We start from the raw sequence: 11,815 nt of genomic DNA on the forward strand, positions 1-11,815 counted from the left end.
ACACAGATATATCCCCCCCGGCTTCTCCACCCTCCCCTACATCGTCACAAGATCCATCAAAACAATCGAAACAAGGACCCTAACGAAGATACGGACCAAGACGCAGACTCCCCGGACGAGAACTACTTCTTCTGGGGTTGATGGAGTGGTTACGACTCCAGCTGCTGTTGCCAACGGGGAGAGTGCAATCCCGTCCCAGACAGGAGAGATGTAAACCATGCAGCCCCAAGTCGTCATCGCCATCCTCACAGACCATCAAAACTCATGCATGCTCCAAGTTCAAAGCGAATGTCATCATAGCCAATATATACATCTCAACCAACCGTCTTCAGACGGTGGCCCCGACAGTCGTATATACATGCACAAGTTAGGCAGTCAAACTCATCCCATCCATCCCAACACATTCATCAGTCAGCGCCAGCCAGCCGCGTAGCAAGGGCACTTCCCTCTTCTCTTCATTAAATTACAATTTTGCTCCAGGACGCAGTGCAACAACCATACGTCATGAAACAGTGATATTAAATGCCCCCTCCCTCCCTCATCATCAAAACACCAAGCTCCGTTCGTGAGCAATCGTGGTCATGTGAAAAAGGCAGATTGGGCTCCAAACCGAAAAGAGTGCCGGTCGTAGGATAATGCTCCTGTCTATATGCCGAGCAAAGCCAGAAAAAAACTTTTGGTCATTGTCGTAAAAAAGAAGCGGCTTGGAGGAAGAAAGCCAGTCATGGTAAGCGTTGCCCCAAAACAATATTGGGGGGTTGCAATAGCTGTCATATTCCGTCATAGTGTTCGGACAGCTCCTTCAACGGTCAAAGCTGCTTCTCTGTTGCTGCTGCTTGGTCCTCCAGTCGTGTGCCTCTGCGATGCTTTCGATGCGTGGCATGCCGTCAGGCTTGGAGTTGTAGCCGAACCCGGGCATGCTACTCCACCGGTTGAGCTTCTTCTGAGCCTTGACGGGGTCGTCGACTGGGGCTTGCTGGGCGCTGATGGTGGTGGTGTTGGACCTGCTAGTGTTGGCGCTGCTGGCTGTGCTGGATGAAGATCCGGTAGAGTTGGGGGATTGGTAGATGTATTCGCCGTCAACGTAGATTGCGTTGGAAACAAAAGTAGAACGGCGATGACGCCTGCGGGTGTAGCGCTGCTCGAGGCGGAAGAGCTCAATTTTGGCCTGGATTTTCTCGATGAAGCCCATTGTGTGCGCTGATGGTGGTATGTACAGTGGTATGTACAGTGGTATGCAGTTGGTGAGTTTGTGGAAAGTAGGTGTATGACTCGAGATGGTACTCGGAAGACTCGGTAAAGATGGTGAGTTGTTGGATTTGACGTGCGAGTTTGGGGCGTTTTGCCAAAGATCAATGTTTCGGGTGCTCGAGGATCAGCGGCTGGAAGATTGCTTTTTCGGCTCGGGTGAGACAAGTCAGATCGGGTGCTTTCACGTGGTGGTGGTGGTAGTTGTGGGTGGGTGTGTCGAGGGACGGAAAGACTGGATGAACAGTCTGGAGATTAAAGAATGGCAAGCGAACAGCAGCGTGGTCGCAGTTTATCCAATGTGTCGGATCAGAGAAAGTCGTGGGGTCGACGGGACGGAAACCAGAACGAGAGGTTGGGTTGGGTTGGGGGTGGTTGAAAAGAGAGAAGAGAGAGAGAGAGAGAGACGAGAGAAGCGGAAGAAACGATGTGACGGGAACATCGCGTGGAGCAGGCCAATCCGCGCCATTCCGAACATGGTGAAGGCTGGCTTCTGTTCTCCACATGCAATTAATCCATCCTCGCGGGGGAATTTTTATGCAGCTCCGCACCACCGCACTGTGCTCCGTGCCCCTGGCGATCACAGATAAAGACGCATGTTCCCAAGCCAGTCTTGACCCCTCTGGGCAAGTCCAGCCTGCCGAGGCTGCTAGCGACGCAGGGGCACAGATGTGAAGGACTGTCAGTGGGACGCTGCCACGACGGAAGGACGGCAGTGCTTTTTCTCGACTGCTGAGAAGTTTTCTCGAGCTGCAGAAGGAGCGAAGAAAAGAGGGGTGATCTAACTGGCAGTGGCTCGGGGGTTTCAATATTGGGATGGCGGGTGCCAGACGGTTGACATTTTCCCCCGCACTTGACCCCCCAAGAACCCCCCCCCCCCAAGCCACTCAGCAACAATAAGCCCGGCCACCCGACCTCGTACCTTAACGAATGTCACCAAAAACGCCATTCACCCGGTTTCGCCGTTGCAATGCCTCGACGTAACATGTTAGAAAGTAATGCAATCAATCGACGTATTCTTTCCACGATTTCGTCTTTCAATCACTGACTGTTCCTCAACAGCTGTCGCGTGTCGGTCGTCAAATGACGAAATACCCAAGCTTCTCTGGGCAGCCCTCCTGGCCCCTGCATCCCACGTGTCGCGCTACCAGTCTTGGGCCACAACGCTCGGGACCGCGAATCCACAGCGGCCATCGCCAATGAAAGGCCCAGTAAGGCCTCCAGCCGAAATGATATCGAACTCGACAGCGCCGTTCTTGGACATCAATGGTTCCCAACATCCGTTGTGGCGACCCCATCTGCCGAATGGTGGCGGGGAAAGTACCAGACCGATTCCTGTTACCAACGCTATCATGAACATCAGCATGAACACGGCGCCCAATGTTAGGGCATCTTTCCACGTCATGGAAGAAGAAGGTCGATGCTGATCTGGTATGTTGCCGTCTTGCAATTGCTTGTACCACTTGTTAAGCTTTTTGTTGATATCTTTGCATCGGAGACGTCGCCGGTTATCCTTGGGGAGTTCGCCATTGCTCTGGACTGGCGGCTCAACAACCAACATGTCCTTTTCGATCATGTTCAAAAGGTTGTGGATGTAGTTGGTGCAGCTGGGGTGGCCGTGTAAGCCGCGTATGAACTATATCTGTGTCTTTAGTGTTGGTTTCCAAAGTCAAAGCGGAGTGCTGGACTTGTGGTGGCTAACCTGGGTTACGGACGGTTTGACTTGGAAAGGCAGCTGAGAAGACGATGGGCGGCTCCCTCGGGCGCGTCGTGTCGAGTTATAGTACGCAGCTTGATAGTCGCCGTCGTGTTTCCGATTCTTTTCGAACTCGCGGAGCAAGCGGATTCCGCCCATATACCAGGTGATGAACTCTAGGTAGATGCAGCCAAGGCTCCAGATGTCGTCAGAGTAGCTCCTAACTTGGTGTTCGAATGTTGATTCAGGGGGGTCGTATCGAATTGTTCCCCCCAATGATTGTTTGTCCGAGACCAAAGGAAAACCTGCGAGGCCAAAATCGGATATTCTAAGAGTTTTATCGGTTTCCCCATCTTTATCTGAGGCACAAAAAACTAAGATGTTGCTGGCTTCAAGTCTCCGTGATGTTTTGGAGCCCCGGATAGCCTGAGCCTCGTTCTGGATGATTTTAGTAGTCCTTTCTTGGCTAGGTCCAGTTCACGTCTGAATAGGTTAGCCTGGGTGAAGCGTGTTCGTCGTCCAACCATGTGTGGCCTATGGATTCGCTTGAGCCCACTTGCAAGACCGATACACTCTCTTGCAAGCCAGCGGCGGGTTTTGATGTTTGGTTCAGGCCTGGGATTTGATTTCCAGTATTGTTCAAGGTCGGACTCTGCCCATTCGAACACGAGATGGTATTTGCTATGTATTTTGTAAGTTGCGAGTAGTGTCTTTAGGTGAGAGTGCGGTGGCAACCTCAAGAGCATTGGCATCATTATTTCTTGCCGAAAGCTTTTTTCTGAATAGAGCCTTTTAGTTGTGAAGAAGGAGGTTCCGTCCTGTATTCAGCGTGACATTAGTACCCTGCCTCTCCTATTAAAGCCGAGTCATACGTACATTGGGCTTATCGTTGTAAAACTCGTGGTGTCCATCGTATATTTGGACCTTAAACACTTCTTCATAACCCCCCTTCCCGACTAGCTCTTGGGTTCGAAACGGTAGAATCGTGCTCGAACAAAATTGGTAATGTTGGACCGGCCTGTTTCCCACGCCACGTGAGAAGAAGGGTGCTGAGAAAATCGCCTGACTGTATAAAGTGATTCATATCCACCCTTGTCCATCCGGTATAACACCCGAGCGGTTCTATTTGACTGTTTTGGCGAATGCTCCATCCCTCTTGAATCAAGGGTAGATCGTCATCACAAACCCCCTTCTTGAGGAACAGCTCGATTGCACCGGGCTTCTCCATCTTGACGAGAATAGCAAAGATCTTTCGGAAGGTCTTTTGAGGAGGTGGGTTGCCAGTTGGACATATCTGATAGCTGTGCTCCATAGCCCGTTGATTGGCTGTCGCTTTCTGAGTACAATTCCGAGACTTGAGATGGTATTTCCTGAGTTCCTTCGCGACCGAGCTTTGGGTGATGAGTCGTTCAAGTTCTTTCTTTGGACATATATCCTTTTGCTGCGGCGTTGGCTTCATGGCGTGATATAGTCTGTCGCATAAGCTCTTTTCGCGTGGTACCGCCCCCATGCTGAGTGAGTTGTTCCGGATACACTGAAGAATCCCTTCCCCGCCTTATCACACAGCAGTCCAATATAAATGTGTTCAACCAATCTGCAATACCTGCAGGTATGGCAGAGGTCTGGCAACGTCAATTGGGAGAGCAATATGTAGGTAGGTAGTCAGTAACCGACTGGATACCTTACCTGAGTCGATGGTGTCGGTTTTGGTCAGGCGAACAAATTGAGGTTGATCATTGAAACCGATCAATGTGCCCTGCGCCCCCTGAATTGCGCCCCTTACCCCCTTGTCCATGTGAGATGGCGGCCCGAACGGAATCTGGTGCGGCATTGATCAAGTCGGGCTTTCGGCTTGGTTTGGATCACTTTCAGAATTTGGGAACTAATAAGAGCGTTGGGATAAGAAAATGGTTGTCGCCTGACTAAGTGTCTATCCCACGCCGCAACCTCTCAATTAAGAAAGGTTTCTTCAAATTGAACATGGAAAGACACTCTGAGTCTCGCAAGTGTATTGAAGTGCACCTAGACAGAATCTAATGTCTACAAACCTACCTTACCTAGACTGTTATTTCACTTTCCCGCCAACCTGTTGACCCATTCGACAATGTTGGAGCTGTTTGGTAGTTACTACCAGTGCTGGGATTGCTTGGTGTGTTTTGAAGAGCAAAGGCAGCCATTAGCCAAGTCCCAGAGTCCAGCGGAATGACGTCGCTATCGTTGTGTATGTTCGAGTGCCATCTTCCAAGCCTTATGAAATATGCTGTCAGTTCAGGGCAATTGCTACAGTCTATTGGTTTGCGAAAATGTATACTTACGGCTTGATAACCTTCTCAACGTAACTGGAATGAAAGTCCATCACTTCCCTGTTGCCACCTTCTCACTTGACAGTCTCATCGAGGCAGAACTCAACAGCCTTTCGAGGCCAGATAGATAAATACCTTGAATGTATATTCCACAGCAGCACGGATTCGTCGATGCCGACCCACGCGCCATCCTTCCACTTCTGATAATAGGGGGGGTCTGGTGCGGAGCCCACGACTTGAAAGGGTGTAGTGCACATCAGCTCTGCGAGGGTCAAACCAAGATTAACGAGCTTGGAATCGGGATGGTCGCAGGGTTGGAACCCTTGGTGAGATCCCAGATCTTGATGAATCTGCGAAACCATAGACTCATGGCACTGACAAGTGCCATGAGTATGCAATGACATGGCTATATTTTCGCCCATCCCGTTTTCCACACACCGAATGCAAGAGCAACAGATATCTTTGGTCCAATCACACTCCCACAGAACGATGGCCCATTTGACCAACAAGAGAACAAGATTGGCACGGTCCTTTTCCCATGCATGGTAAGTACGGGGCTCATTGAAAGCTCCATTGCTGAAGAGATTTCTCAACGGCTCAGTTGTGTCCCGCTCCACCCCATTGCTTCGAGTCACTGTTGGATTGCTGGTAGCAACGTGGTTTGGCTCGAATATAGTGTTGATCCACTCCTCCGGGGTTGTCTTGGCCTCTAGATTGTAAAGAAATTTGGCATGTTGTCACGGTGGAGTCGCTGGTTATCCATGATGGACCCAATCGCCGAGTCATGGTTGAGATTCACGACGGTGAAGTAGCTCGAGTTTGTGTCGAGAAGAAGCTCGGCCGACCACCGTATCTCAATCTGCCAATTAAGCCTCCCGAAGTCGACGAAAGTATCAAAAGTGACTATTCCTTTGAATAGCAAGGTTGGCTCGCTAGGAAGCTAGAGCTAGAATTTGCAAAATATATGACGATGTACACAAAATCAGTCTTAGTCTCTTATTGTAATATCCTTATAGTTTTCGCCTCCGTTTATCGATTCACGCTCGAAGTAAGGAGCGGGCTTAAGCCGTCTCGGATTAGGATATAGGCCCTATTAAGTCCGTATCTCCTAAATCGAATAAAATAAATCTATTAGGCGATCCTTAAAATAATTTCCGAGTATTTTAAAGACGAAGCTAAGTAGGCCTGAAATTAGTTTTAGACGACTTTGTTAGGACTATTAAGACTGGTGGAATATATTTATAATAAATACGGTATTAGTAAGGGCTAAGTAATAAAATATAGTTTAAAGTAGAAATATCGGCGCTTTTGACTATAGAATATCATTGGAAGAGCTTTAATAGTTAGCGTATTTAATTTATTTATTAACGTTCGTAATTCTGTAGCGGTTCCAGGTTTTTTCCTCTAGATATATTAAAATATATTTTTTATATTTCTACGCGACGAAAAATCTAGGCGTTATTGATAATAGATACTAAGGGCCTATAACTTCTATACCTACTTAGGAGACGAAAAATCAAGACGTTATCGATAACGAGTTTTCTTTGACTTATATTTCTTATATACTTAACAAATTTAAAGCTATAGATAATCTCTTTTACTATCGGTGCGAGCTGGCGGGTATGTATAATCTTCCCGGCTGTAATTAAAACTTTAGAGCTTTATTTAGAAGGTCTCTTTAGTTTCGAGCTTATCGACAGTATATTTAATAGGCAAAATAAATACTTTACTATCTCGATAGTAGTGGTGGATTAAGGCTAGAGGTAATAAGCTCTTTATTAACGGGACCGACGCCTATCGTCCCGTCTAACTTGGGGGTTCATTCAACCATTACGACGACCATACGGGAAGGTCGCGACGAGCTATTTCTCCAAATAGTTGCGCGTAAAATGGGCAGCGAGGTGCATGTCAACGTGGAGCGCGTTATCAGTACTTACTTGGACATGGAACGGACAAAGGAATGCGAGCATCCGCCCAATCGCCCCCTGAGTGATGACCATCGTCGGGAAATATTAGTTACTGGCGGTATTTTGGGAAGACGTCGGCTAGAGTGGCCGATCCAGATGTGCGTGGTAATCCGCTTGCCGACCTGAGCCTTCCGAACTCAAAAGGCTTCGACAGCTCCCTACTAATGTTCGCACTGTGTGATACCGGCCGTCAGGCGTTCGGTCGCAAACAGTGCTGGCACTCTGGCGAAGACTATCTGCAATATCTCCCTCTTCATCTATCCAGAACCGAAGCTGACAACGATACCATCGAAAAGACCGTGAATTCGTTCATATATGAGACGAGGGAGAAGTTTCCCGGTGGGAAGCAAGATTTCGACCGAGCCACGAGCCAAATGCAGGACCAGATACAAAGTTAGATGGCACGATGGTTGGGGGAGGACTTGCATGGCATCGTTGATGATGATACCGTTGGCATCGAACAGGAGGAAGATCTCGAAAGGTTTAGCACGGGCACAAACGCGAAAGGTACAAGTGCGAAGCACCTGAGATTCATCAACTGTCGAACAAACCCTGAACTTGATTCAATCTGTTGGGATAAGTGCTGCGTTTGACTCTTTCGAGTTCCCCGATGTCGACTTACATGGCATCACTGAAGCAGCCTGTTTGCAGTATTGTCTCTCCGAGTTCTGGCGAACTAAATGCCGCTCGCGTTTGCCAGTGGTCCGACGCGATCTTATTGAAATGATGGCGGGAGGTCATCTACAATAGGTTGTAACAACAGAGTCTGACACAGGGCAGGAAGATTGGATGCCGGCTTTCGGTCCTGTCAAAATACAGGTGGGCGATTACATCTTCCGCCTAAATGGAGTTATTGATCCTAATGATGGTTACATGGATGTATGCTACCTATGCCTCGTCTTGGGGCGTCTAGAGGGGGCGGGGTCGTCGTGCGGGATTGAAACCAGGACTCGGGGGCCGTATCAGTCGTATCCTCCCGATGACCAGCGATTCCGGCTAGTTGGACACTGCTATGGCATTGCAGGAGAAGGACAAGTTGCAAGGGATTCTGTTTTCAACATAGCTTAAGTAGTTCGAGCAGGATACAAATACCACTCACAGTTGCCAAAGTTGTCACCTTCACATAGATTGATAGCAGAAATCCGAGTACAAGACAAAACCCAGACGGTGGGAAGATAATCTGGTAGAATGCAACCCACCCTTCCTCACCGAAAAAGATACCGAACTCGAACTTTTCCGTATTTCGTTCCGAGTCACAAAACCTCTGGGTGAAATTTTGCGACATGCGACGGAACCCCGTTCCGATGTTCTAACAATTCAGGGTCGGTTTCCCGTCCTGTCTTGCGGCAGTTGCGTTGGCGTCTGATCATCCCACTGCTATTGGTAGCTGGTACGTGATCTGGCTGCTTATCCGTCTGCACAAGATACTGCGGAATGTTTCAACACCACCAATACCCTGCATATGCAAGCCTCAGCGCTCCTTTTCCCGACGATGGCCAATGAGCGTTCACGAACGGCCACACAAATTCCGGGGTCGACTCAGCCCTACGGCTAGCAGCCTGTCACTTGCCCAACAAGTTCGGTGGAGGTCACCAACCACAAAAGTATGCCTGCATTTCTCGCAGATATCAGACATTTGGCGGCCTTTGTGACCTCTTGGCGAGAACACAGCCTTCTGGCACTCGCCGAAAATGGTAACAAGACGGCTATCGCTCCTGTCAATGCTGAGTACCACTCCTTGTCCAATGGTTGTGGACGCCACAGCTGACAAACTTTCTCTCACTCTGATCCCTCAGAATTTGTATGGGTGGGTGGGCTGTTGTTGGGTTGGAGGTGGACCGAAGGACAGTGTCTTTGACGATGAACATGGTAACCAGAAGGAGTACTTAAGCCCATGTTCCCGAAAGGTCTGAGACAGCTTTTCTCAGTTTCCGGTATGATACAGGCCTACCGGTGCTCTTCTCTTCACTCGTCACAGCAAGCCTATACTTTACCCCGACCAGACTACATCTACGTGTAACATCTAGCACCAACTAACATGGCCCATCACACTCACCATCCGGGAAGCAGCTGCTGGGACCATAACGTCGATGAGCGGATTGGTCTCATCGCTGATGGTCTCTCCCACAACGACGATATTCGCAAGAAGCTGCCTGGTCTCCGGACACTTTTGAACGATTACCTCAGCCCAGACGTCACAGTCGAGTCCACCGACTTTCACAAGCGGCTCCTTCGCGTATTCCGTGAGTCCGAGCACGACTTTGCCTATCAGCAATGCCTTGATCGTCTCACCTCGGACGAAAGAGACCGTGTCGAAAAGTTTGTTGCCGATGACAAGTCACTTGAAGATGTCTCAGATGGCTTCGACATGTGTGTCAGTCTTGGTGTCCGTGACCACCTTCAACACCTCACCGGTGTCCCTTGTCTTCAGGTCTCTTCTAGCGGAGTCCAAGCTCTGGGCTTCCCGCCTAATACTAATGGCACTAATGGTACCAATGGTACTCATCTCAACGGTCAATTCCCCACGCAAGTCGACGTTGCCGGTCTCAGCGGGAGCAGCACCCTTGACTGGCTCAAGCACAAGGACGGCCTCTTTCATGCCTTTGCTCACAAGTTGAAGGACATGCTTCTGGACCATGAGGATGAGCATAACGTCATTGTAAGTCACCCCCGTCTAAATCAGAAGACTGGACCTAACCAGAGGACAGGTCTACAAAGATGCCCCGTTCCAGAACTGGGGCCTCGTGGTCGATTACACGCCGCAATACACCTGCATCCCCGACTCCGTCGCCGGCGTCCAGCGCATCGTCAAGTACGCTCGCGACCACGACATGTCCGTCCGCTGCGCCGGTTTTCGTCATTCGTGGGCACCCATCTTCGGTCGCCAAGGGCAAATCACCATCTCATTGCTCTCCCTTGCTGAGGCAACCAAGATTCCCAATTTTACTGCCCTGTCCAAGGTCCTCCCTGAATGGCTCCTCCACAAGAACGAACTTCAAACCCTTGAAGTCGTCTCCGGCGCCCCGCGCGTCAAGGGCAATGCTCTTGTGCGAATTGGCGCCAGCACAACCAACGAGCAACTCCGTCGCTGGTGCGTCAAAAACAACAAGTACTCCTACCCCTTGAACGTCATCATGGTCGAGATGACCATCGGTGGGACCAATGCACCCATCTGTCACGGCGCCGGAAGGCGACACCAAACCCTCAGCGATCTTGTCCGCAAGGTCGAGTACGTCGACTGCAACGGGAAACTCCAAGTCGTCGACGATCCTCGACTTCTCCGGGCAGCAGCGGGATGTTTCGGTCTCATGGGCGTGATCACGCATCTCACCCTCGAGTTTGAGCCCATGAGCTATGCCCTCATGAAGCCGGAGAAGATCCCCGTTTTGCGAGCTATCCCACCACCTGATGACATGAGACCTGACGACATCCCTCCCGCGTTGAGACTTGCAGACTGGACTCCCGAGCAGAGAGCAGCCGATATTGCAAAGTTCGAGGAGGTAGCTACCAATGGGTATTACACTGAGTGGTTCTGGTTTCCGTATTCAGATCTCTGCTGGGTCAACTGCTGGGACACAACCTCCGATCCCTCCGGAATAGAGGACTACCCCTCGAATATCCAGACATTCTTCATGTTCATCAGCCAGTTCACAATGAATGTGCTCCAGAACGCGACGGTGCTAAATGAGCTGATCAAGACGCTCCATCTAGACGAGGCGGCGGTGACGTTGATTTCAAGAGCGGCAATGTTTGCTCTGCCAGCGTGGGATGAGCCAGTGAAGACGTACCTACCGAATGCGCTGCATTTCCAGAGGGGGATTCAGAATGTCAGAGTGCTGGACGTGGAAGTTGAGATTCCTCTTCAGTCGTCGGAGGCAGATCCGACAAAGCCGGATTATGGGGTTGTGAGGAAGGCGTGGTGGGATGCGATTCACAGCTGCTACGAGCATAGCACCAAGGGATGTCCACAGCGGATGCCGCTTGAAATGAGGATTATGGGAGGCAGTGACATCGTTATGGCTCCGCAGAAGGGGAACACGTTGGGGACATGTGCGATTGAGGTATTGACGCTGGAGGCGGCGAGGGATATGTGGGTGCCGTATGCTGAGGAGGTGATTGGGAAGTGGCTGTCCTATCGAGATAAAGACGGTAAGAGGATCAACACAAGGCCACATTGGGCGAAACAGTGGCATGAGATCAAGGTTGATGGGAGGCCGTGGGTGGAGAAGATGAAGGAAGAGGATTACCGGGTGGAAAAAGAGGAGTTCAAGGGGTTGCTGGCTGAGATTGGAAAGAAGCATGGCTGGACGCTGAAGGATTTGAAGAAGAGGTTCTCGAATGACTTTTTTGATGGATTCTACTTTGACAACATTTAGGAGCGCCTGTGCGCAAGCCTAGGTAGGCGAGGGGCTTTTATCGTTTGAGCGAGGTATTGACATTAGAAATACTAGGCACTCAGGTGTAACATGATACCAATATCTCATTTTCGTTTCTCCCATACAGCCATTTGAAAACCCTTCAAATTCCTCTCACAAACATTGCGATCCGGACAATGAGTGTATATCAAGCTCCTTCCCATGGCAAGTGTTCGAGAGCAGAGA

The 11,815-nt window shown here is 50.0% G+C and overlaps 2 protein-coding genes across 2 annotated transcripts; one reads left to right on the forward strand and one right to left on the reverse strand.

Annotated features, from left to right (window-relative positions):
- Positions 1–802: 802 nt before the first annotated feature.
- On the reverse strand, positions 803–1,192 carry QC761_507840 (uncharacterized protein; the record flags this gene model as incomplete). Its single annotated transcript, XM_062879997.1, has 1 exon — positions 803–1,192. One exon carries the CDS (start codon positions 1,190–1,192, stop codon positions 803–805), a length of 390 nt encoding a protein of 129 aa, XP_062731313.1.
- Positions 1,193–9,252: 8,060 nt separating this feature from the next.
- Positions 9,253–11,590, forward strand: QC761_0083510 (uncharacterized protein; the record flags this gene model as incomplete). The annotated part of the gene is made up of 2 exons (XM_062872883.1): positions 9,253–9,873; positions 9,923–11,590. 2 exons carry the CDS (start codon positions 9,253–9,255, stop codon positions 11,588–11,590), a joined length of 2,289 nt encoding a protein of 762 aa, XP_062731314.1.
- Between the last annotated feature and the right edge of the window lie 225 nt (positions 11,591–11,815).

The sequence above is a fragment of the Podospora bellae-mahoneyi genome, chromosome 5, assembly GCF_035222275.1.
Source record: "Podospora bellae-mahoneyi strain CBS 112042 chromosome 5, whole genome shotgun sequence".
Lineage (NCBI taxonomy): Eukaryota > Fungi > Ascomycota > Sordariomycetes > Sordariales > Podosporaceae > Podospora > Podospora bellae-mahoneyi.